The sequence below is a fragment of the Muscardinus avellanarius genome, assembly GCF_963383645.1.
Source record: "Muscardinus avellanarius genome assembly, chromosome: 8".
Taxonomy (NCBI): domain Eukaryota; kingdom Metazoa; phylum Chordata; class Mammalia; order Rodentia; family Gliridae; genus Muscardinus; species Muscardinus avellanarius.
In genome coordinates, this window is record NC_137794.1 from 33,476,689 (window position 1) to 33,502,831 (window position 26,143).

The following is a 26,143-nucleotide window of genomic DNA, read 5'->3' on the forward strand; positions in this document are numbered from 1 at the left end:
TCTCGGAGGTAGAATGTCCCTGGGTTCAATCCACAGTACCAAAAAAAAAAAAAAAAAAAAAAAAAGCAAAATTCATTAGGCAGAAAGCAAGTGTTTTTTGTTTTTGTTTTTGTTGTTTTTTGTTTTTGAAGTACTGGGGATGCAATCCAGTGGCATTCTACCTCTGAGCTCCACTCCTAGCTCTATTTTTTCTTTATTTTAAAACAGGGTCTCACTGAGTTGCAAAAGGCCTAAGTAGCTGAGGCTGCTGTACTGCTGTCTCAGCCTCCCAAAGGCTGGGATTACAAGTGTGCACCACCACACCTGGTAAAAGCAAGTTATTTTATAGTAATACAAAGTACAATCAACCAAGAAGAGATGGTAGCAATGAATGGCAATACGCTGAAGCCACATTTACTGTGTCTTTAAGGAGATGGGTGTGGCGGTGCTCCCTTAGAATCCCAGTACTTAAAAGGCTTGACCAGCCTTGGCTAACTTAGTGAGGCCCTCTACAACTTAGTGACACCCTGTTTCAAAAAAAAGAATAAAAAATAGGGCTGGGGGTGTAGCTTGGAGATAGAATGCCCCTGGGTTCATTCCCCAGTGCTACAAACCAAAACAAAACATGTCTCTAACAATATAATAAAACAGATCCCATTATCTGAACACACTAGAAAACTAAAATTAAAGCAAAAACTAAATTTAAGCAAAAATAACTCCGTCTTTCCCCAATTTAACTACCTGTAAACTAAATGCATTTCTAAACACATCATGGTTTAAAAAGGTTTTGATTCTTGGAAAAAGGCAGTAGTGCTGTGGAATAGTTCTGCAACCTTTCCCAATCCCTAGCCGAGACATATGGAGCATCCGGACAGCAAAGCCGGAGTACAGAAAATACTCCAGACAAAACCACGTGAAAAACTGTGGCCACAAACTCTGGGGAGTGAGTGGGTGGGGACAAAGGGTCAAAAGCCACAAGCCCCGCACAGCAGAAGCATCTGAAGCAGAAAGCAAGGGGCCAATGAAGGTACCCAAGCAGAAAAGGAGTCCTAGCAGCGAGGAACATTCACTGCTAGGAAGGAACACCAACTGAAGAAGACAGCTAGGGAGGGAGCCAGTGTCCTTCACCAGCAAGGATTCATGTTGAGATAAGACTCTGTCTGCAATTCAGAATCACTGAGGCCACTATGAAACATAGGTGATCTGATCATCGGAGATTTACCATTACATATTAAACAAATGAACTGACAAAGAAAATCTGAACACTGAGTACAATTCAAAATATCAAATTTTGAGCTGGGCGTGGTGGTAAACTTTTGTAATCCCAGTATTGGGGAGGCTGAGACAGGAGGATCATGTAGGTTCAAAGACAGCTTCAGCTACTTAGAGAGGCTCTCAACCACTTAGTGAGATCCTATTTCCAAATAAAATATAAAAATAAGTCTGGGAGTATAGCCTGGAGGTAGAAAGCCCCTGGGTTCCATCCCCAGTACCACATAAAAATAAATAAGTAATTGAATTTTAAAGTAAAAGGGAAACTACTTAAAAATTGAATTACAGCCGGGCTTGGTGGCACACGCTTGTAATTCCCGCGCTTGGGTGGCAGAGACAGCAGGATCGCACAGGCTCAAAGCCAGCTTCACTGGCTGAAGAGTCCCTGTTTCCAGATAGAAAAACATAAAATGGGTCTGTAAGTGTAGCCCGGAGGTAGAAGGGTTTCTAGGAACCCCAGTACCACCACCAAAAAAAAAAAAAAAAAAAAAAAAAAAATTGAAATTACAAATCTTAGAAATTAAGAAAAATAAGAAACACTACAATAAGACCTGTAAGTAGCAGCAAAAGTAAAATAAAAGTCATAATTTTAATGTTTTTAATTACAAGCAAGAATACTAAAATTAAATTGGTTATTATTTAAATCAAGAAGCCAGGAAAAAATAAACATGAAGAGAATACAAAAAAGAAACTCTCAAAAATAAAAGCACATATTGGAAAACAAATGAAAACAGAATTCATAAATAAAATCAAGACCAGCTTTTGGTTTTTTTGGAGGAAGGGGTCCTGGGGTTAGAATCCAGAGGCATTCTACCTTCAAGTTACACTCCAGCCTGATTTCTTATTTAGAAACAGGGTCTCACTAAGTTGCTGAAAGCCTAAGTTGCCATGGCTGGCTTTGAACAAGCAATCCCCTTGTCTTAGCCTCTTAAGTACTGGTATTATAAGTGTGCCAAAATGCCTACCAGCAAGACCTGGTTATTTTAAGACCAACAAAACCATGGCAAATCTAATCAAGAAAATAAAAAAGGAGAATGAACTTAAGTTTTAGAAGAAAAGTAGAAGTTAATCAGATATAAAAGGAATTTTATAAGAGAGAATACTTGGTAGCCAGTCGCGGTTAACACCTGTAACCCCAGGCACTAGGAAGCCTGAAGGAGGGGGATGGCAAGTTCAAGGTCAGCATGGGTAATTTAGCAAAATCTTGTCTCAAAAAGAAAAAAGGCTGGTGATGTAGCTAAGTGGTAGAGCAGCCCTGGGTTCAATCCCCAGGTCCATAAAAATGATTTCCAATCAATATATAAAAGATATCCAATATTACTAGCAATCAGGGAGATGCAAATAAAAATAACACTGAGATTCCATCTAACCCCAATAAGAATGGCAATATCAATAAGTCAAATAACTATAATGCTGGCAAGGACATAGAAAATAGAAAATAGGAATTCTTCTACACTCTTGGTGGGATAGTAAATGAGCATAGCCGCTATGGAGATCAGTGTGGAGATTCCTCCAAAGACTAGGAGTGGTGGAGCCACCATATGATCCAGCTATATCACTTCTTGGAATCTTTCCAAAAGAATTCAAAAAAATCAGATCTATAGTGATATATGCATATACATGTTTATAACAGCACAATTCACTGTAACCAAATTATGAAACCAACCCTAGGTGTCTGTCAACAGATGAATAAAGAAAATGTGATATACATACACACAATGGAATTTACTCAGCCACAAAGAACAAAAGTTTACCATTTGCAGGAATGTGGAAGAAACTAGAGAATATTATGCTAAGTATCAGAAATCAAGGGTCATATATGTGAAAGAGAAAAAATAGGAAACGCAAGTACTTTAAATAATGTGGAGAGAGACTTGTAGAAGAGCAGAAAGGGACTAGAGGAAGGATTTGGAAAGAGAAATAGGAGGATTGAGGAAGAAAACAACTCAAATGCTTCTATGTCCATTTATAAAGGCATCATTACCAAACTCACAAAATGAACCTGAGAGGAAATAGTAAAAACCTCAAAAGGATATCAATTCAAGGCCATTTTCAGCTATTCAAATAAGAACAAATTTGTTAACTTTTTTGGTATGTGTATGGTGCTGGGATTGAACTCAAGGCATCCTACCTCCAAGCTACAGCCCCAGCCCTATTTTAATATTATTTTTTTATTTTGGAAACAGTGTCTCACTAAGTTGCTGAGAATCTTGCTAAGTTGCTGAGGCTGGCTTCAAACCTGAAATCTTGTCTCAGTGTCTGAAGCACTGGGATTACAGGGGTGCCTACCACACCTGGCTCTGTTAACGCTTTCCCCTGTTAACACCTCTGTTAACACCCCTAGCCTTATTTTATTTTATTTTTTTAGTTTCAAACAGGATTTCACTGAGTTGCAAAGGGCCTCACTAAGTACTGAGGCTGTTTGCAAACCTCAATCCTCCTGTCTTCACCTCACAAATGCTGGGATTACAAGTGTGTGCCACCACGCCCAGCTTTTCCTTTAGTTTTAAAGGAAAATACTTTAGGTGCATTTCTTGTAGTGAGGAGTCATCACATTAAAAGAATATTAAAGAGCAATCTCAAGTCAATAAAAGGTAAAACTGAATTCCATGACAATGCACTTAAGAAAATAAGGGCTCTATAATACTTGTAAAGGATTAGAAGTTCAAGTTATCTGGGAAGTTTACTGACGCCAAGTAAATGGCCATAATACTTACAGTACCTTTGACTTGGATTTCCCGTTCTCTCTTGAAGAAGACATATCTTTGATTGCTTCTGGTGGCATATAATTAACTGTGCCAACCTGTTTGCCAAGTAACAGAAAACATGAATCAGTGAAAATAGTGCATTCTGCCTTAAAATTTTAAAAACACAAATGCTAGACTCTTAGAAACTAGTATAGTTATAGATTTCAGTAATATACTTCAATATTTCAAATAACTGCAAACAATGTTAAGATTATATAAAAAGGTATTTTACAACTTCAGCAATGTAAAGGGGGTCAGAACCAGAAAACGGATTCTTTTCAGGATGCTGTGCTTTTTCCATAAGTACAGTGGGCAATTAGTAAGATCTGCCTTAAAAACTGTCCAGGCTAAAATTTATAAATGGCCACAAACTTTGAAGGACTTGATTATCATTCATTTATATGCTGGAAGAGAATCAACATTTTTTTCTCCCTCTAATAAAATCCAACCACAAACAAACAAATACAACACATCTAGCTCTGTCTCCTGGTTCTTTTGGCCCCATGTGCAAGCTGAGAAAGGATGGGCACCCAAATCAACTAAAAGCTTCTGCAACAGGTTCACACCCACCTTACAAAATGCTCCTTTTATTCTAAAACAAGTGGTCCTATTTTTAATATAAGATTCCTATACTTTAGGGCTTTGCAGTAGGAGGTATCTAAAAGCTTATCTGTTGGCAGAGGGGGCACCATTCCTGCTGTATGACAGGGTCGCAGCTGGGAGAATTCAGCAGGGCTGGAAGACTCTGGCAAAACTGAAGCCATTATCCCTCTTGATTTTAGTTATAATGATAATATTAATGAAATTTGAACAATGCTTTGATTGAGGATTGCGACTGGAAAATGCTGGGAATAGCACTAAGGAGAATATGACTATGGGAGAACTTTTAAGAAGCTACATAGGAAAGAGCTCTCTGCTCCTCTGCTTATAACACCTGACTCACTTAAGGTTTTAGCCATGAAAGGAAAAAGTTAACTTTAGGCAAATTATACCTACTGTGCAAGGCTCTCTATATGTTGCTTATAAGTTAGGGGGTCGACTGGTATCTCCCTCAGGGGGCTAGCACTAATGAGAATACTTTTCCATCTCCAAACAATCCTCCACTTCCCTATGCAGGAGTGTATGATGTATGGCAAGCACAGAGTTAATATTACTGGAAAATGGCTTGATGTCAGGACTGTGCCATTCCTACAGAGGGCTGGGCAGGCGGGGACCTCCTTGGTGCCTGCTCACTAAAGCACAAAAGAGTTCTCTTGATAAACAACTTAACAGGTATTATAGAAAATTAGGTGTAGGCATTGTATGCTAGAAAAATAGAGTAAGTTTATGGGGGTTTGGTGATTGGGTCAAAATAAGTTAATAGAATACCTAGTAGCCAAAATAGCAGGTAAAATTAGCAATTAATTTTAGAAGTAGATACAGTAAGTCTAATATTTAGTAGCTAAGATAAAGGATAAGATAAGTTCAGTTAAAGTTTATTATGTGTGCTATATAGTAGTAATAAGTTTTGTAGGTCAATTTATTACAAATTAATAAGAAACAAAAAAACAAGAAAAACGGGTGGCTTCGTGGTGTGCCTGCTGTGTGGAATTCAGGTTAATAAAAAACTAGATGGAAAGCAATGTATGTGTAATGTGGTTTTGAAAACTAAATGAAAACAAAACACACATGATGTGCTTGCTGTAACCTGTCAGATTCACGTATAAATAAAGTATATTCTAGGGCACAGGCAGAGATGCCTTCCCCCTGCTACTAAGCACGGTGTCTCTCATTCTTCAATTTCATGGGCCCTACATCTCCTTCAAGACCCCTGGACTGGCCGAGGCTGGACCCCAGCAATCTATAACTCAGTGTTTAGCCTTACTTTTGATATGAAAAGAAATGATTGTCCAATACAACTGTTTTAAGGGCATGCTGCCCATATATTCCTTCTACAAAGTCTAGTTTTGTTCCTAGGACTAAGCAGATCCATATCAGAAATCTACATCCATCAAATCCATCATTTTAGCTGTAAGTAAAATTATCATTTACTTATACTCCAATGTCATTGCTTCAGTTTTATGGAAGTACATTAGATTTGCTGCTGCATATCTAATCACAAAAATGCTGTGGGGTACAATTTTATCAAAGCCCGGTGCCGGGTATGGTGGCGTATGTTTGCAATCCCAGTACTTGGGAGGCAGAAACAGAAAGATCTCAAGTTTGCAGCAACTTAGTGAGACCCTATTTAAAAATAAAGAATAAAAAATAGGGCTGGGGTTGGGGCTAGGAGGTAGAATGCCCCTGGGTTCAATCCTGGGCAACACACACACACACACACACACACACACACACACACACACACACACACACACACAGAGCTTTGCTTCTCTGGAAGAACAGAAATAATCAATAATCTTACTTCATGGACAATGAAAAACATATAACTGCATTTCCCTCCTTTGGTAGCTACCAGAGCCAAATTTCCAGGTCACTTTTAGATCTTGACCGAAATGATTCCTTAGGCAGGTATCAGTGCTTCTTACTTCAGCTACAGGAAAATCATTCAAAACTGCTACATATATTTCTACCTCATCTTGACTTTCCAATCCAAATCCAATTATATTGACTTTCCATGGTTTTGAAACTCTTTATAGTTACAATATCAATTCTTACAAAAATTCCTAAAACCCTTTGAAAAAGATCAGTAAAAAAAAAATAACATGCACTGGCAAAATAATACAAAGTGCAAAGAAACTAAACTCTATTGTGTAGTGGCCAACCACCCGCTGCAATCCTACCTGGGAATCTTTAACAATGCTTGTTGTATCCGGTTGCATTTGGTTTGCAATTCCAAAATCAATGAGCTTCAGCATTCCATCAACTATCAAAAAGTTCGCAGGCTTGAGATCACTGTGAACGATGCCTTTAAGACAAAACCAATTCCATTACACAAGGTAAAACATTCTGCAGACAAAATAATCGCAATCTACAGGTCAAGCTGTTTCCTTCAACTAGTCAGCCCAATTAAATATTATATATACATATATATATACACATACATACATACATACATACATACATATTCTATACTTTGATAATGCTGGCCACGTGCAAGTGTGCTGGTTATAATGAATCATTTAATTGTCATAATAATGCTGAGGTATGTACCAGCTTCATTCCCATTTTAGAGTAATGAAACTAACGCAATTAGTTTAAATTAAATTGTTCAAGGTCACAAGGCCTAAGTGACAGACACTGTCATAAACTGAAGCTTATCCTTAATCCTTGTGATTTACTGCCAGATGGTAAGAACCTTGTGTTTCTGACATCTCCATCTCGGCAGTGCTGATGAAGTACACGTTAACGTATAAGAAGAGAGAACAAGGAGATAAATTACAAATTGTTTAAGTGAATAGCATTTTTTTTATTGTTTTATCTTATTTTTTGTGGTACTGGGAATTGAACCCAGGGACATTCTACCTCTGAGCTACACCCGCTCCAGCCCTATTTTTGTTTTTTATCCTTTATTTTGAAAAAGGGGCTCACTAAGTTACAAAGGGGCTCATTAAGTTGCTGAGATCAGACCTGTGATCCTCCTGTCTCAGTTTCCCAAGTACTGTGATTACAAACATCTACCACCATGCCTGGCTTATTTTATTTTTTTAAGATAGGGTAAAGGCAGAGAAAACCTTCTAAAAAAGAACCAAGAAAATGTTTAAGTAAAAACCAGAGGATAACAGTAAAAATATAACAACAACAACAACAAAAAAAAATCCTTATTACTCAGAAATGGTATATAATAAAAAAAATTATTAGGAGAATGAGAGAAATAAACATCTCATATTTTTAGGGTTCCTGAAACCCTAAAGTCTCTGATCTACTGCAATATAAGTACTTGGAGATAAGTATCCAGATTACAGTAATACTAAGAAAGATACATTTTCTATTATGAACTTAAAAACTTGAGTTCCTGTCCTATATTCTTTAGGTTAACAGTGTTTCAGAAAATAGGTTTGTCCCTTCATCTTTAAATAAACCTCCAATTGTTTAGTTCATCTAATTAAACGTGCCAATAAAGTTATAGCTGTAATTTTCAAAGATACCACTGTTAACATTTTAACTTTACATATGACACTTTAAGATACCATGTTGATGAATTGTGTGTACTGCTTCCAACATATTTTTCCAGTAACTTTTGCGTTCCCATGGATTAATCGATTTTTTCTTTTTAAGCCAGCTATTAAGATCAATATTTCCACATTCCATTACCATGTAGATGTATTGGTCTGTAATCTCACTGCAATTAAAAAACAAATAATGGCAACAAAACAATAAATGGCTAATTTATATTAATGAAGATTTATACTTAGTATTTAGCTGAAGGATTATAACCAAGAAAAAGAAAAACAAAAGGTTTTCTTTTAAAATTAAAAACAAAATCTTACTAGTCATAAAGTCGAATGATCTTATCACTGTGTTGTTGTAGTTTATTCAAATAAGCTATTTCATTCCGGTAACTTTCGATAGTTTGGCTATCTGCATCTTCTAAGTTGACATATTTTATAGCATATATCTGCTTTTTTTCATTCAACACCTGAAATACCTATATAGTATAACAAAAAGACAAAATTTTAGGCTGAGAAAAATTCTGAAGGAAGCAATCCCAGTACTTGGGAGGCTGACATAGGAGGATCCCTTGAGGCCAGCCTCAGCAACTTAGTGAAACTCTGTTTTAAAATTAAAAATAAAAAGCTGGGAATGTAGCTCAGAGGTAGAATGCCCCAGGTCCCAATCCCAGTACCAATAAATAATAAATTTCTGAAGGAAATACTGCCATGAACAATTGAAAGTTTCTGGGTATATTTTGAGTATAAAAAGTAAAATAAAATCATTTTGAGAGTAGTAATTGATTTCTAACAATGTGTAAAAAGGAGCATTCAATAACTCAAAGGTATAAATCTAAAATGCTTTTATATCAACATATAAGAAAAGCAATTCTGTTGGATACCTTAACCAGGGAAGTAACAGAACAAGAAATGTTTACAATGTTAAGGATGACTGAGGCTGTGATAAAGGGGCAATTCACTTCATAGCTGGTGTTTCCCTGGTGCCTGGCACTGACTATTTCATTGATGTGATACAGAATATTTTGAAAAATACTAATTAAAAGAAGCCTGGCATGGGGACACACGCTTATAATTCCAGTACTTGGGAGGGTGAGACAGGAAGATCACAGGTTCGAGGACAGCCTCAGCAAGTATAAGACTCTCATCGACCTAGAGAGACCCTATTTCCAAATAAAAATAAAATGGGGCTCGGAGTGCAGCTTAAAGGTAGAATGATCCCATGTTATGTTCAATCCCCAGGATTAAAAAAAAAAATTGTAAGTATTAGTATATACAGTTGTAAAAGTAGAATAGGCCCCATTTTCAAAGTTAAGTTGGCAGAAGCAAGGTGTATATTGTCACAGCCAGACGTTGTGAGCATGCTTGTAATCCCACTACCCAGGAGGTCAAGACGGAGGATTACAGGTTTGTGGCCAGCCTCATCATCTTATTGAGGCTCTTGGCAACTTAGTTGAGACTGTATTTCAAAATTTTAAAAAAAGTAAAACAATAGCACTATGGGTGTAGTTCAGTTAGAATGAGTTCAATCCCTAGCAGCAAAAAAATTAAAAATAGAAATAAAAAATAAAAAAATAAATAGGGTTGGAGGTGTGGCTCAAGGGTAGAGCACTTGCCTAGCATGCACCACACCCTGGGTTTAATCCCCAGCACTGTAAGTGAAAGAAGGGAGGAAGGGAGGAAGGAAGGGAGGGAGGGAGGGAGCGAGGGAGGGAGGGAAGAAAATTATATTCACTAGTCTGCTTTGATACACTGTGATACACTGGATAACTCAGCAGCAGATACTGGGAAAGAATAAGCAAAACATATAATAAAGTGTACTGGAGGTTCATGTGCTAAAACTGCACACACACAAAATGGTCTTTTAGGCCCTCATGTACAATTAGATACTTTTAAACTTTCAGTACAATACTCTCTATATAAAGCTTATTGGATTTACTTAGATACACAAAAATTGGAAGGACACGATGGGACAGAAAACAGTGACTGGATAAGGAACAGCAAAAATTACCATGAAAGAGACAAAAGGAGCCATTTGTATGAGGTGAACAGCCTCACAAACCTGAGGCAACTGGAAGCACAACAGCTGTGTGGCAATCCCGACGCCCACGGCCCGAGTCCTATGGGCGTCAGGACCGTATGAGGTGGTAGAGTCACACAATGGAACAGCTCTGCATCATGACAATAAACTCAAAGATTACAGAAGTACTGCATATCTATGTATCTATAAAACTTAGATAACACTAGAGGGAAATAACAGCACTAGAGTTCTGGCTCCACTAGATCAGCAATCTAACCTTGGGCGAGTTCCTTAATCTTGCAAAAGTTAAATGCTTTTAGCAGTACCTACTACAGGGTTGGAAGGTTGTCTGGGATCACGACATCTGCACAGTCTGCTGCAGTGTCTGAAGTGAGCACATGTTTATTTTTTTTGGTGGTACTAGGGGTGGAACCCAGAGGCTTTCTACCTCCGGGCTATACTCCCAGCCTTTCTTATATTTTATTTGGAAACAGGGTCTCACTAAGTTGCTGAAAGCCTCACTAAGTAGCTGAGGCTGGCTTCGAACCCATGCGATCCTCCTGTCTCAGCCTCCCAAGTGCAGGGATTACAAGCGTGCACCACCACGCCCGGCTGTGAGCACATGTTTAATACCATTACTAGAGACACAGAGGACAGAATAAAGTGGACATCTCAAAACATGTATAAGTTGTCAGACATGTTAGAAAAAATAGTTGCATGATTTTTTTTTTTTTTGGGGGGGTGATACCGGGGTTCCTGGAAACCCTTCTACCTCCGGGCAACACTCCTAGACCTATTTTATACTTTTTATTTGGAAACAGGGTCTCTTAAGCCAGCAAGGCTGGCTTCAAACCTGTGGGATCCTCCTGTCTCCACCTCCCAAGTGCAGGGATTACAAGCGTGCGCCACCATGCCCAGCCAGTTGCATGATATTAAAGATATGTATATTATATCTAGGACTTTTTGAGCAAATGAAAACTTTCTAATGATGTTTCTGGTACTGGAAATTGAACCCAAAGGCATTCTACCTCCGATCTTTAAGTACAATAGTTAAATATCCACAATCCTATTTATTTTTTATTTTGAAACAGGGTCTAAGTTGCACAAGGTCTCACTAAATTGCTAAGGCTGGCTTTGAATCTGCAATCCTTCTGTCTCACTCTTCCAAGTACTGAGATTAAAGGTGTGTGCCACCGCACGCAGCTAAATAAAAACTTTTAGGTTAACTTTTTGTACATACACAATGCTCCAATGTCCTTGGTATGGGCAAAACTCCTACAATGACCTATAAGCAGGATTAAGATAGGCCTGATTTTCATTTCACAGAAATAGTGCCAGAACTATCATCATCACCACCATCACCATCATCATGAGAGGGTTTCACTATATTGCCTAGACAGGCCTTGAAGTTGGCCTCAGCTCAAGCAAGTCTTCTGCCTCAGCTTCCCAGTAGCTGAACTACAGCAGTATGTCACAGTACCCAGCTAGTTTCAGAGGTATGACATGTCAGCTCATGGGAAGTTAAGGCAAAACCAGATTAGATCAGCCATTGTCTTGACCATTCTTCTTAGCTCCATGACCATTCCAGATGTCAACACAACTACCTAAAACTCACCCTCTTTTCTCTGAGGCATATTAATTTTTTCAACTCCATTATAATAATTGAATAGAATTCAAAAATATGAGCCAATCATAGATTTATCACTTGGCCACTGACTCAAGTAAGCTTACAGCATCATTACACTCCAAGGGAAAAAGTGTTTAAAACACCATTCAAACTACTCCAATCCTCTGAAAACATGCACTAAATAGCAAGTATCAGTAACTTGACATTATTAAAACACGGCTGTAACTAATAAGCAATTAATATTAGCCAAAGAATTTCTTCTAAAACAATAAAATCAGATAATTCAAATAGATTGATAAAAATCAATGCACTGCTCCTTTACTCTCAAAACTTAATGCAAGAATAAACTTTTATTGAAGACTTGTTATACATGTAATATACATACCTTTTTTTTTTTTTTTTTTTTGGTGATACTGGGGTTCCTGGAAGCCCTTCTATCTCCGGGCTACACTCCCAGGCCTATTTTATATTTTTATTTGGAAACAGGGTCTCTTAAGCCAGTGTGGCTGGCTTCGAACCTGCGCGATCCTCCTGTCTCCGCCTCCCAAGTGCGGGGATTACAAGCATGTGCCACCATTCCCGGCATATACATACTTTTTTAGTTTTGTTTTTTGCTCTTTTTTTTGTGGGGGGGGATTATTGTGGTTAAATACAGGGCCTCACACATACTAAGGATGCATTCTACTAATGAACCATACCTCCAGCCCACGTATCTTATTTTCAATTAAGCTGATAAGATAGTTTTAAGCAAGGGTAGCTATTATTAATTGGCTTAGTTTATCACTCTAACAAGTTAGGACAGTAAAGTAGCTGAGGAGGAATAGTTCATTTAACAGATGAATTCAGTTTTAGATTCAGGGCAAACATTGCTGAGTAAATCAAATCAAAAGCTTCTATCTATATTCAAGTGACAGGGAAGGGGGATAAAATAACAAATCAAATAAAACAGAGCACATTAGAAGATAAGGTATAGGAGCAGACAGGGTAATGGCAAACACTAGCCACTATACAGTGCAAGTTCCATTTCAGTGTGGTCAGTGAAGCCCTGACAGGGAAGAGACATGAGAACAGCTGGAGGAAAATCCACTTTTCAAAACAGAACAGGAAGGTGAGGAATGAGTCAGTGAGACTCACTCAAAGACCACTGTGATAAACCAAGAGAAAAAAGGAAAGCTGCTTCAACCAAAGAGATAATACAGGTGAAAAAGAGAGTCTGCAGATATTTTGGGTAGAAGCAATAAGATTTTATTTAAGGTAGAAGTAATAATAATTGGCTAAGTGTGTATATGAAAATAACAGTTGTCAACTAATTTTTGGCCTAGAGATTAGAAGAACGCAGTTGTTACTTATTGAAATGGGAGAGGCCAGGAAGCAAGAGTTGTTTAGATACTGAGCAGTCAAGGTGTGTGTGTGTGTGTGTGTGTGTGTGTGTGTGTGTGTGTGTGTGTCTAGAATTCAAAGGAGAGGTATGAACTAGAAATACAAGCTTAGAAATTATCAGCATATAGATGGTGTTTAAAACCATAAGACTGGAAGAGAACAAGAAGGGCATAAGTGAGTCTAGAAAGAAAGGAAAAGTAATGACAGAACCCTTTGGTGCTGCAACCACTGAGATCAGACACTGAGGAAGACTGGAAAGAAATGGCCAGTTGGACAAAATCAAAACAGAGAAGCCAAGTGGAAAGCGGGAAAGGTAAAAAGTAAAAAATATACTGTCCTACATCAAAGCTAAGAACTAAGCAAAAACATGCAGGTTGCTGATGATCTTGATTTGTTTCTGTGGGTGAATGATAAAGAAAAAAAATCTTGCTGCATAAGATTTAACAGAATAAGAAACACGGCAATACAGATAGTACATAAAACATAAAACATGTATCATACATAAAGAATTAGAAACATAAATTTAGAATGCAGATAAATGACAAAATAGGATTCCAGAAACTTGTTTGTTACTAAAATGCTTCTGAAATTAAAAACTCAAAACAAAACCAAACCAGGAGTAAAAGTCCTTGCTAAAGGATTCTAATCCTGTTAGCAATTCATATCACGTTCTGATTCACTTTTAGGAAAATTTCTTTGTGATAGTACATACTTGCTGCCCTTAGTTAATGTTAGAAGAAAAAAAAAAATTGGGAGCACAGAATAAAGGTGGGAAAGGCTTGAGACCAAAACTAAGGTGTGGGGTCTAACGAGGATATGCTGGGTTTCAGAGAAGCAGGAGGAGGAGGGCAAGAGACTGAGCAGCTTTTCTGATGCCAGGGCAACATGGGCTCCCAGAGGCTGAGAAAAAGGAGTTCTTCCCTCAGTTATAAAAGGCAGTTAATATTTTTATTCCTTTATTAAATATTTAAGATGCTTACCTTACTTGAACCTCCACTGCCTATCTGTTTTAATATGGAATAGATTCTTCCTTTAACTGAAATGCATTCATTTGCTGAAGATCCTGAAATCTAAATAATTAAGATATATAAAATATATACATGGATGTCCAAAGTACATACATAAGAAACTAGCTTGCTCTTGGCATCGTGAAATGTTTCCCACGTTTGAAATTATCTTAAATTCTAGGAAGATGTTACAATATTTGATAAAGAGAAGTTGCTCTGCATGCTTTAATCATAGAAATACATTTCATAAATACATAGATAAATTTTTAAGGTCTCTATTTTAACAGATTTTTACTTAACATAAATAGAAAAATTAAGAAAATACCACATAATATTCAACATGCACATTAATAAGCTATAATGTCTTATCTTTACTTACATACACACAGGATTACATCTATATTCATTTGTCATTTAATACTAAATTATAAAGGAGGGAATGTGCTAATGTACTGAGAACTCTAGGCAATCACACAGATGCAAACACCCACGATGCCCATTCTCCTGTGTGCTGAGTGATGTGCAACAAATTCCTTATGACCTCTGAACTCCAGATCTTCCCAGCCAGCTTCCAAGTGATGTACCAACCTGCCCTTTCATCCCTCCCCTTATGCTGGAAGGAGGATCTTTCTGTGTACCTGTAAAGGCTTTAAGCATATGGCATGTAGGGAGAACTCAGAGCTGAGAAAGGTTAAAGCAGTAAGAGGTTTTGATTAGCTGATTAACCAAATGGAAACAAAGTCAGAATAAAACTCAGTTTAACTGAGTTGTTTGGATCCCAAATGATAGAATCTTTCTTATGTATCTTTAAGAGTCACTGATGAGTTATGAAATGTTTCCTGTAAAAAATTATTAGGCTTTGAAACATATTTTAAACCACCTCCTTGTGCCTTTGTGTCCTCTCTGTTCTTCCTCACTTAATCTGTTAACATTTCTTAGGGAAAAAGCAGCTGGATGTCCCTAACTGCTGACCACTTTTGGAATAAAGTAATTCCAACTTACTATAATTCAGTTTCAGTACAAGGTTCAGGTTCCTGCATGGGACATTCGTATCCCCCTTAATTTAATCTGCCCCCTCACTAAGGCCAGGATTTTCAGAATGCATCTGGGATCATTTTATTCTCACACTCTGACCTCTTTCTTCTACAGCTTCTATCTCTATAAGTGTAAATCTAAGGGGCCCAGCGGGACCTTCGGGCTCACCCTTCCTAAGCTCTAGCCAGACCGTTCAGCTCGCCCTGACACCGACCTCTCAAAGGCTCCCAAGACCCTTCTCTTGCAGTCTCTCACTCACTTTCTAAATTTTAACCCTGGCAGGGCCTGATATTAGTAATAAATGTATTTTATTCTTTTGTGTGTGTGTGTGTGTGTGTGTGTGTGTGTTACTGGGGGTGAACCCCAGAGGCATTCTACCTCTGACCAACAGCCTCAGCCCTATTTTTTATTCTTTATTTTGAAACAGGGTTTCACTGAGTTGCAAGGGCCTAAGTAGCTGAGGCTGGCTCTGAACCTGCGCAATCCCCCTGGCTCAGCCTCCCACAAGCTGAGATTACAAGTGTGCACCACCATGCCTGGCTGTAATAAATGTATTTTAAAACCAATGTATAGCAAACCCGATTGTCTTTCTCTAATTCCTTTATAATTATAGTTTCAATCCTCAAAACACTATCATCTTTTTCCATAGTTTATATAATCTACTGTCAGTTTTTTTGTCCATTATGTTTTTTTTTAATTGTGGCAAAACATACACAACCTAAACTTTACCATTTTAAGCATTTTTAAGTACAATTCCTTATCATTATGTACATTTACATTGTTTTGCAAACATCAGTACCATTTGGTTCCAAAGGTTTTTCATCATATACTGAAACTATACTCATCAAGCAATAGTCCCGTCTTCCCTTCCCAGCAGGATGACAAATGTCCTACTGTCAAGATTTTTAAATTGGTTTTTATAGGTTAATTACTCTTTTTGTTGCTCTTTTAGTTAAATAACAATTGCTGCTGACATTTATTATTTACTAAGTAACAGGCTCTGTTACAAATATATTAATGAGTATAATCTTCACAACCATTCTCTGAGGTCGCTAAGTTTATTTCCCTACTTACAGATAAGGAAATTGGTATAGTTTATGTAACTTGCAAAAGATCACATAGCTGGTAAGTAGTGAAGCCAAGATTCATGCTCACTCAGTCTACGGGGCACATTTCTACAATATGAGGCTGCCTCTCAGAATTACTAATAAACTAATTCTAGTTATTAGTGTCAAGAGTATCCAATTTTTTTAAGTGGCAATGCAACTGACTTACCAGCAAATTTCTTCCTGTTAATTTAGAATCATATATTTTAGTCGCATCTTCCAGTGCTATTCTGATAGTCTTAGAAACTTCTTTTTCCAAATAAATTACATATCAACAAATGAAATTAATCTGTTCATAAACAGCTGACTCCAAAATAATTAAGTAGAACAGTCAGTCACCTCACTCACTAGTCATTTTATTCAACTTTTAAATTGGACCCTTGGGCCTAGTTAATGAGAATAGCTTTATTAACTTCATTAATAGCTAACCTCTCAAAGTCACAAGGCATAGCCTTATTAAGATATCAGAAAAGTTTGGCTTGCTGAAAATAAGAATGCAAAGTTCTTAAGACCTTTTATGATAAGAAGATGTTTGAAAAATAAAATCTATGAAGCAGATTGTACCTTAATATATACCATTATAAACAAGACCATCAAACCTGCAGGTTTTGAAGAGGAGTGGCGGGCACCTGCTGCTGGAGGTAAGCAAGCCGGCTGTATGGTGTAGATGACGGACACACAGGTGGGAAGTCATTCTTTACAATAGGAGTTCTAAAACTAGAGAAGATATTAAAACTCAAAAGTGCTGCATCAAACAGAACCCAGGTTAGTCTTCATAATATAGCTAATATTTATTCTAGTTATATCAGCACAGATATTTTATTTTGGGTTAATTCTTTTTGAAATGAATATGTTATCTCCAGACAAAAAAAGCTTGTTAGTAAAATAAATAAGATGGCATTTAAAATATGGAGTTAGGGTTATTTCATAAGAATTTAGCCACAGCAAAGCTTAGTTTATGACCAATAACAGATTTTATGAGTATTTTTAAGCAATAATGCTCTACAATGGCCTACTAAAAATATCTAAAAGCCAATTATGTCACCAGAGGAGTTTGGCCTTTGAGCCTGCATCTGGTTCAGTACACAATGGCATTTTGCTTGCTATCATATCTTCAACATCTAGAACAGTAACTGGCACCAAGGAAGTCTACAAATACTTATTAACAATAAATGATAAAACAACGCAAGAATCACATAGTATTTTAGTTAGCAATCGTTCTTTAATGTAGTCTAAATGAAGCAATATATGGTAAAAGTATATTACATATGTAAGATGCTAGTTGTAAAAGAAAGCCAGTTCTAACTAAGATCAAAGACTATATTAAAAAAATGAAAAGCCAAAGTCATCATGTGCTTAAGGATCTCCCAAGACATTAAAAAATGCATAAAAACTATACCCGCAGGTAGAAGGTTATGATGAACCACATCCTCCGTCCCCTTTATTGGGCAGTACTGAGGATTAAGTACTTGGAGGCATTCTACCTCCAAGCTAAGCCCTTTCCTTTATACTTTATTTTGAAATAGGGTCTCAGTATGTTGCGGAGGGCTTCACTAAGTAGCTGAGGCTGGTTGCGAACCTGTGATCTTCCTCTCTCAGCCTCCCAAGTTCTGGGATTACAAACATGCACCACCATGTCCGGCCCTTTTATCTTTTTTCTGAAGTGTCACTTGTGTTTCCTATTAATCCACACCAACTATCCAATTTTTTCATTCATCCTTCATGTTCTATCAGCTCAAGTCTTATTATTGAACATCTGCAGAACTATTTGAACGATATTGCCAACCTCTCTCAAGAACCATCACATTCCAATTAACAATTGTTATGCAAAAACATTTATCTACTCTAAGAATGCAAACCTTCCTTGAATATATCTCTCTCACAGAGGAATCCATGTGGCAATGCAAGGTTATCAAGAAAGTTTGCTTCTTAGATTTACAGGTTACAGTACGATAAAGACATACATTTATAAAAATATTTGAAATTATATATCACTGTAATGATCACCCTCTTTACATTTAACAGATTAAAAAAATGATACTAAGAAGAAAACGTGTATTCTTTAAAGTAACGGACTCAGATCCATTTGGCCCTAAAGCTTGCCTTATTTCAGTCTTATCACCCTTTGTCCCAAGTGAGATGCCAAAAGTAATTACCAACTCATGTAATCATCCAAGGTATTGCTACTTGGTGTCTGACAAATAGATTTAGGATCAATCCACTTAGGTGCTGGTATTGGAGGTGAATGCTTTGAAACAGAGAACACCGGTTGTTCAACAGTGGTATGTTTCTGCTAAAAGAAAAATTTAAATATCATGACTTAGGAGTTTTTAAATTAGTCACCTGTTTAGTAGTTTAATAAACATAAACTTTTCTTTCTTTCTCTATTTCTTTATTTCTTTCTTTATTTATTTATTGTGGTACTAGGGATGGAACCCAGGGGCTTTCTACCTCCAGGCTACACTCCCAGACCTCTTTTATATTTTACTTGGAAAAAGGGTACTACTAAGTTGCTGAGAGTCTCACTAAGTAGTTGAGGCTGGCTTCGAACCTGCAATCCTCCTGTCTCAGCCTCCCAAGTACTGAGATTATAAATGTGTCCCACCACACCCGGCTACATTATAAACTTTTAAAGAAAATAATAAAAATGTGAAAACAAAAGCATACTAAACCACATATGCACATATATTTTTAATATAACTCTTTTACTCCACTCTTAAACTCAACATATTCTGTTCAAACTAATTTTAAGTATAGGGAAGGCCTTCAAAATCAGTAACAACACAAGACCTAACATCCTCCTATATCAGCATTATGATACCAGGACTTGGGTTTAATCTCAAGCACCCCTCCCCCCAAAAAGAAAAAGTTCTTTCATCAAAGAAACCACATCCTATCCCCGAATAGAGCCAAATATTATTTAGCAAAATTGAGCTGGCAAATGCCCACCTGTGTTCTTCTCTCACATACGAGACGTAGAACTTATTGAACTTACCTCATTCAAATGCCCCTTGAGGGCTACTGGAAAAGCACTGGCCGCATTTACTTTTCTTTCTAAGTGCACTATTCAATAGTTTCCTGCATATTCACAGTGACCTAACTTTAAAATATTCTCCTTTCCTAAAAAGAAACCCCACACCCATTAGAAGTCATTCCCCATTCCTCAGTTTGCAGTCCCTGGCCACCACTAATCCAGTTTCCATTTCTGTGGGTTTGTCTCTTCTGAACATTTCATATAAATGAGATCATATGAAATATGGACTTCTGTTATGGCCTTCTTTCACTTGGCATGTTCTCAAGGTTAACCCATGTTGTAGCATGTATCAGTACTATATAATAACAATGTATGAATGTAACATATATTAGATTTTGTTATTCCCATATTTTGGCAATTATGAAAATGTTAATGTAAACATTCATGTTCAAGTACGTGTGGACATGTTTTTAGTGCTCTTGACTATAAACCCAGCAGTGCACTGAGTAGGTCATATAACCTTAGTAGTCGATACTTACCCTTTTGAAGACCTGTCAGACTGTTTCAAAGTGACCTTGTTTAATATTCCCACCAAGAGTATACAAAGGTTCTAAAATTCTAGGGATCCTCATCAACAGTTGTTATTGTCACTTTTTAATTACAGCCATTCTGGCAGGTATGAAATGATATCTAGCTGTAGTTTTATGGGGTGTGTGTGTCTGGGGATGGAACCCAGGGGCATTTGACCTCCAAGCTACACCCTTGCTCTATTTTTGTATTCTTAATTCTGAAACAGGGTCTAAGTTGCAGAGGACATCACTAAGTAGCTGAGGCTGTTCTTGAACTGCGATCTTCCAGTCTCAGTCTCCCAAATGCTGGCATTACAAGCGTTGCAACACCATGCCCGGTTTCATCGTAGTTTTGATTTGCATTTCCCTAATGATGTGTGTGTGTTGTTTGTGCTGGGGACTGAACCCAGGGCCTTGTGCATGCTACACTTGTGTTCTACCATCAAATTATGAACTTAATTCCTATAAATGATTTTGAGTCCCCTTATGAACCTATTTGTTCACAGATCCCAAAAAGGAAAAAAAGAAGAGGTGCTTATTTAATTTGATCCATGATTCAACCTGTCAGGATATTTATCATCTAACATTTGTTATCTGAGAGGGGGGGAAAGTATTTTCATAGTAATATAAGACAGCATTTACCTTTCTCACTTTTATTTTCTGGCAAATATATAATGAAATTTGAGACTACATGACATATAAAATATATTAAATGTAAACGCAGATATAAGAAACCAGTCTTCTATAAAGCCAACCATTACAGATGTGCAAAAAGTTGCAAAACAATGTCACTCTTTTCACTATAACTATTTTTTTAAAGTAAGTTTATTCATATACATATGTAATATATTTATCATGGCTAGTCTAATAAATAAATAAAAGTTTTTAAATGTCTTGATTTTACTTTCTAATGAAGCAAATAGCAATGAATACAATCCACATAAATAAAAGTTGTTTAAAGCCCTCAATATAAATATAAATACAAATATAAAAAAGCTCTTTGGAGCCCTCAATATAAAGGGAACTAGAGGCCAAAATGTGTGAGAATCACTGAGTTAGAATATAAGGCCTTTACTGCAAGTCTCTGAAAAGAAATGGCGAGGCAAGGATGACCATGGACTACAGATAACTCCCAGTGGCCTCCCAGACCATGATCATTCAACACACTACAAATTCACACACTGTCTAGTCAGTATTTTGCCATTTTTAATCCATGAGTATAAACACAGGGAACCATTACATGGTTCATTTATACTAGTGCAGAGATCAGCATAGTTTTCGGTGAAAGACAAGATTAGTAACTATTTTAGTCTTTGTAGGCCCAATGGGGTTTCCATTCAACTACTCAATTTTAATGTTACAGTGCAAAAGCCACCCCAGACAAGTCAATGAATGGGTGTGGTCATGTTTCAAAAAACTTTATTTATACATACAAGCTGGGAAAGAGATTTCGATCACAGGCTATAGTTTTCTAACTTTCTACACCTAGTAATCAGAATCCTAGAAATACTTCTGAAAACAGGAAAGAATTAAGCCTGAGATATAATCTACATCTATTACTATTTTCTAAATGATAAAAACTTTCAAATAAACTATTCCACTAAATATGCCATATATGCATTTAGCAAAAGAAAATATGTTTCCCCCCCCCTCTTTTTGCAGTACTGGGGATGGAACCCAGGGACATTCTAGCTCTGAGCTGCATCCTCATCCCTATTTTTTATTCTTTATTTTGAAACAGGGCTTCACTGAGTTGCAAAGGGCCTCACTAAGCAGTTGAGGCTGTCAGTGAACCATGATCCTCCTGTCTCAGCCTCCCAAATGCTGGGATTACAAGCGTGTGCCACCAAGCCCAGCTAGCAAAAGAAAATGTTTAACATGATCAGACTTTAGATGTACATTATGAACATTAGCAATGTCATGCTTTAATGGAAAAGAAAGTTACCTCTCTATCAACCTTTGGAGTTGTTTCTGGAACATGCCACTGATTTGAAGTTGCTGCAGAATTCTGGTTCATGCACTGCGACTTTCTCTTAGATTGCCATTGTTTCTGGCTACTTTCTGGAACCTTTGGCTCTTGGTGCTCTTTAATTTCTGAAATTGCATTTGTTGTTATCGTTATAAGGCAAGAATATTTGATAATAACAAAACTAAAGGCCAGGTGTGCGGTAGCACCTGCATATAGTCCCAGGTATGTAGAAGGCTGAGGTGGGGGGAAATCACTTAAACTCACAAGTTCTAGACCAGCCTGAGCACTATAACAAGACCCCATCTTGTAACAAAGAAATAACAATACAAAACAAAGGCTAAGCCTAAGCCACACAACCAGTTACAAATTATTAGAGTTTTGCACTTAAATAGAAAGGTGGCCCATGCTTGTTATCCCAGCACTTGAAGACTGAAACATTAAGATCACAGGTTTGAGGACAGTCTCAGCAAGCACTGAGACTCCCATCAACCTAATGACCATTTTAAAATAAAAATAGGACTAGAATGTAGCTCAGAGGTAGAATGCCCCTGGGTTCAATCTTCATTACAGAGAGAGAGAGAGAGAGAGGGAGAGGGAGAGGGAGAGGGAGAGGGAGAGGGAGAGAGGGAGAGGGAGAGAGGGAGAGGGAGAGGGAGAGGGAGAGGGAGAGGGAGAGGGAGAGGGAGAGGGAGGGAGAGGGAGAGAGGGAGAGGGAGAGGGAGAGGGAGAGGGAGAGGGAGAGGGAGGGAGAGGGAGAGAGGGAGAGAGAGAGGGAGAGGGAGAGGGAGGGAGAGAGGGAGAGGGAGAGGGAGAGGGAGGGAGAGGGAGAGAGGGAGAGGGAGAGGGAGAGGGAGAGGGAGAGGGAGAGGGAGAGGGAGAGAGGGAGAGAACAGATAGAGTTAAAGGTTTAAGCCAATTACTGACAATTTGCTTTTAGCAAGACAATTTTACAAAGCTGCATCATAGCCACCTTTCTAAATTGTTATTCAGAGTTTTATCAGACCATCGCAGACTTAACTGCTTCTGATTGTTATTATCAGTAAACAAATAAATAAGAAAAAATTAGCCAGGCATGGTGGCACACACTTGTAATCACAGTACTTAGGAGGCTGAGACAGGAGGATTGCAGGTTCGAGGCCAGCCTCAGCTACTTAGTGAGAACCTCTGCAACTTAGCAAAATAAAGAATAAAAATAGGGCTGGAGTTGCAGCTTGAAAGTAGAATGTTCCTAAATTCAATCCCTGGTACCAGAATAAATGAATAAATAAATAAATAGTTAAAAACATATAGATGTTATAGTCTTACTAACAAGGAGAAAATGATTCACCACTTTTCATAGTCTAACAAAAATTTATACCATCTATTAGCCTATAATTTACTCTCTTAAGAATCTATAAACAAAAAATACCTCAATAATACATTTAATATTCTATAATACCACGCTTTTATTCCTTTTACAAAAATACATACAAAAATTCTTAAAAATTTAGCAATTGATGCTGGGCATGGTAACACATGCTTGTAATCCCAGCATTTGGGAGGCTGAGACAGGAGGATCACGGTTTAAGGCCAGTCTCAGCTACAACTTAGTGAGGCCCTTTGCAATTCAGTGAGACCTTGTTTCAAACTAAAGAATAAAAATTAGAACTAGAGGTGTAGCTCGAAGGTAAAATACCCTGGGTTCCATCCCCAGTACCAAAAAAGAAATTAGCAACTGATATGTAAGAGATAAGTTGTCTCCAAATTGGGTTTATACCTAAGTGCAAAGTCTATTTAATGGTTGAAAATCAATGTAATTTGCCATAACAGAATAGAGAAGGAAAATATGATTAACTCAATAAATTCAGAAAAAGCATTTGATAAAATTCAATATCCAGACATAAGAAAACTACTAGTAATCTAAGTGTAAAACATAACTTAATCAATGTGAGGGTAAAACATTGAAAATTTATCCTTAAAAGAAAGAATAAGGTCACCTATTATTCCTTCTATTGATTATATGAGAGGTCTTAGCAACTATAATAAGACAAAGCAAATAAATTAACGTTCAAAGAATAAAAGTTATAACTACTTTCAAACATAATTGTGTTAGCATATATATTTTCTCAATTTATAGCAGAAACAGAGAAAATATAAAATATAAAGTTTCTACCAAATACTAGGAATGGGAATCAACATCCAATCAAAATAATGGTTTGGCTTGGGACTGTATCTTTTTTTTCTGTGTACTGGGATTAAACCCACAACATTTTAAGCCCAAACTAAATCCCCAGCCTTATTTATTTTTCGTTTTTGAAAGAGGGTCTCACTAAGCTGCTGAGGTTGGCCTTGAGCTTGCAATCCTATCTCAGCCTCCAAAATACTGGGATTACAGGTATGTGCCGCCACACCCAGCTATATTTATATATCTTTGTGTCAATCCCACAAGTGAACTGCACCTCCTTCGGAATCCATCTCTCTCGACTGCATATGCCTAGAACATTTATCTCGTTAACCATGTGGTGAAAAACCAAATATTAGATCAAAGATAGAGGGCTGTCAAACAGAAATAGCGCCTGGGCCCTTTCCACAAAATAGGTCAAGCCAACTGAGTAAAATAACTTAGTTCCATTTTATTTTCATTCCTCTCTTCCCTATATGCATGTTTTAGGCAAATAAACTTTCTATGTTACAAGACTTAATATTTTTCATGCACTCTTTATACCTAAACTAAAACATAAGGTAGACCGTCTCACATAGCAATACTTAGGTGGCTAATCTGCTTTCTCAAACTAAAAAGCTGTCTTTTTACTTATTTATTTTTACTTATTTTTGGTGGCACTGAGGACTGAACACAGGGACATTCTACCTTTGAGTTACACTCCCAGCCCTTTTTATTTTAAAACAGGGTCTTGCTAATTTAATGGGCACTGACCTCAAATGTGAGATCCTTCAATCTCAGCCTCTTGCATACTGGGATTATAGGCCTGCACCACTGTGTCTGGCAAAATGATCTTCTTAATTAAAAAAAAAAATAAATAAAGCCGGGCATAGTGGCGCATACTTGCAATCCCAGTACTTGGGAGGCTGTGACAGGAGGATTGCAGGTTTGCAACCAGTCCAGCTACTTAGTGAGGCCTTCCACAACTTAGTGAGACCCTGTCTAAAAATAAAGAATAAAAAAAATAGGGCTGGGGCCAAAGCTCAGAAGTAGAATGCTCTTGGAATCAATCCTCAGTACAGCAATAAATAAATAAATAAATAAATAAATAAATAAATATAAAAAGTATATTGATTCTATTATTCTTACCTTCTAATTTAGTCAGAATACTTGATTCGGTTTTATTCTTTAGGGTTACTGAATCAGTAATAAGTTCAGAACTCTTTTCATCTGACACCAGAGGTTCCCTGGAATGGATACTCTGAACAGACTACCAAAAATAAATAAATAAATAAATAAATAAATAAATAAATAAATAAAGTTCCATAAACAGCAGTAGTACTAGTTTGCCTTATTGTCCAATATACTAAAGTCTTATCTACATGAAAAGATTGCTAGCAAAATTAAGTATTATATTTACATGTACTCACAAATTCCTAGCAAATATTAACTAAGTGAATTATTTACTAGAGCAACAGAAAGGACCATAACCACAACTTTAGCCAATTTACTTTCAATAAACATAGAGATTTCACTTAAAAAGAGAAAGGACCATAAAATTTAACCCCAACATAGGATAAACCTCATGAGAAGATAAAAATTTAAATATTGTGTTCATGATTGTATTTTACAATAAAAATTAAGAGCATTCATAGCTGGGCGTGGTGGCGCACGCTTGTAATCCCACCATTTGGGAGGCTGAGACCGGAGGATCGTAGTTTGCGGACAGCCTCAGCTACTTAGTGAGGTCCTCCACAACTCAGTGAGACCCTGTTTAAAGAATAAAAAATTGGGCAGGGTGTGTAGCTCAGAGGTCAAATGTTTCTGGGTTCATCCCCAGACCCCCCCCCAAAAAAAAAGAGCATTCATAAAAATTTACATTTTTTTTTATAACTTTAAAAATATTCTAAGCCCAGAATAAACTTTATTTTTCTTTTTCTTTTTTTTTCTTTTTTGCAGTACTGGGGATGGAACCCAGGGACATCTACACTCCAGCCCTATTTTGTATTCTTTATTTTGAAAAAGAGTCTCACTTGAATTGCAGAGGGCCTAAGTAGCTGAGGCTGGCGGAGATCTGGGATCATCCTGTCTCAGCCTCCCAAATGCTGGTGTTACAAGTGTGCGCCACCATGCCTCGCCCAGAATAAACTTTTTTTTACACAATTAAGAATTATTCTCTAGGACAACCAGGATTAGAAAAAAAATAATAATA

The 26,143-nt window shown here is 37.2% G+C and overlaps 1 protein-coding gene across 2 annotated transcripts in view; it reads right to left on the reverse strand.

Moving 5' to 3' along the window:
• The window catches only part of TTK (TTK protein kinase), a gene marked incomplete at both ends in the record, with an annotated part of 41,991 nt that overhangs the window by 5,591 nt on the left and 10,257 nt on the right, over positions 1 to 26,143 (reverse strand). The window contains 9 exons of one of the 2 annotated variants that reach the window (XM_080699739.1): positions 3,974 to 4,054; positions 6,779 to 6,903; positions 8,126 to 8,277; positions 8,426 to 8,583; positions 14,112 to 14,201; positions 16,879 to 16,996; positions 18,436 to 18,569; positions 21,768 to 21,916; positions 25,081 to 25,201. In XM_080699739.1, the coding sequence (XP_080555865.1) occupies positions 3,974 to 4,054; positions 6,779 to 6,903; positions 8,126 to 8,277; positions 8,426 to 8,583; positions 14,112 to 14,201; positions 16,879 to 16,996; positions 18,436 to 18,569; positions 21,768 to 21,916; positions 25,081 to 25,201 (1,128 nt within the window). Of the gene's footprint in view, positions 1 to 3,973; positions 4,055 to 6,778; positions 6,904 to 8,125; positions 8,278 to 8,425; positions 8,584 to 14,111; positions 14,202 to 16,878; positions 16,997 to 18,435; positions 18,573 to 21,767; positions 21,917 to 25,080; positions 25,202 to 26,143 lie in introns of both variants that reach the window. The other variant, XM_080699738.1, reaches the window with a different exon arrangement.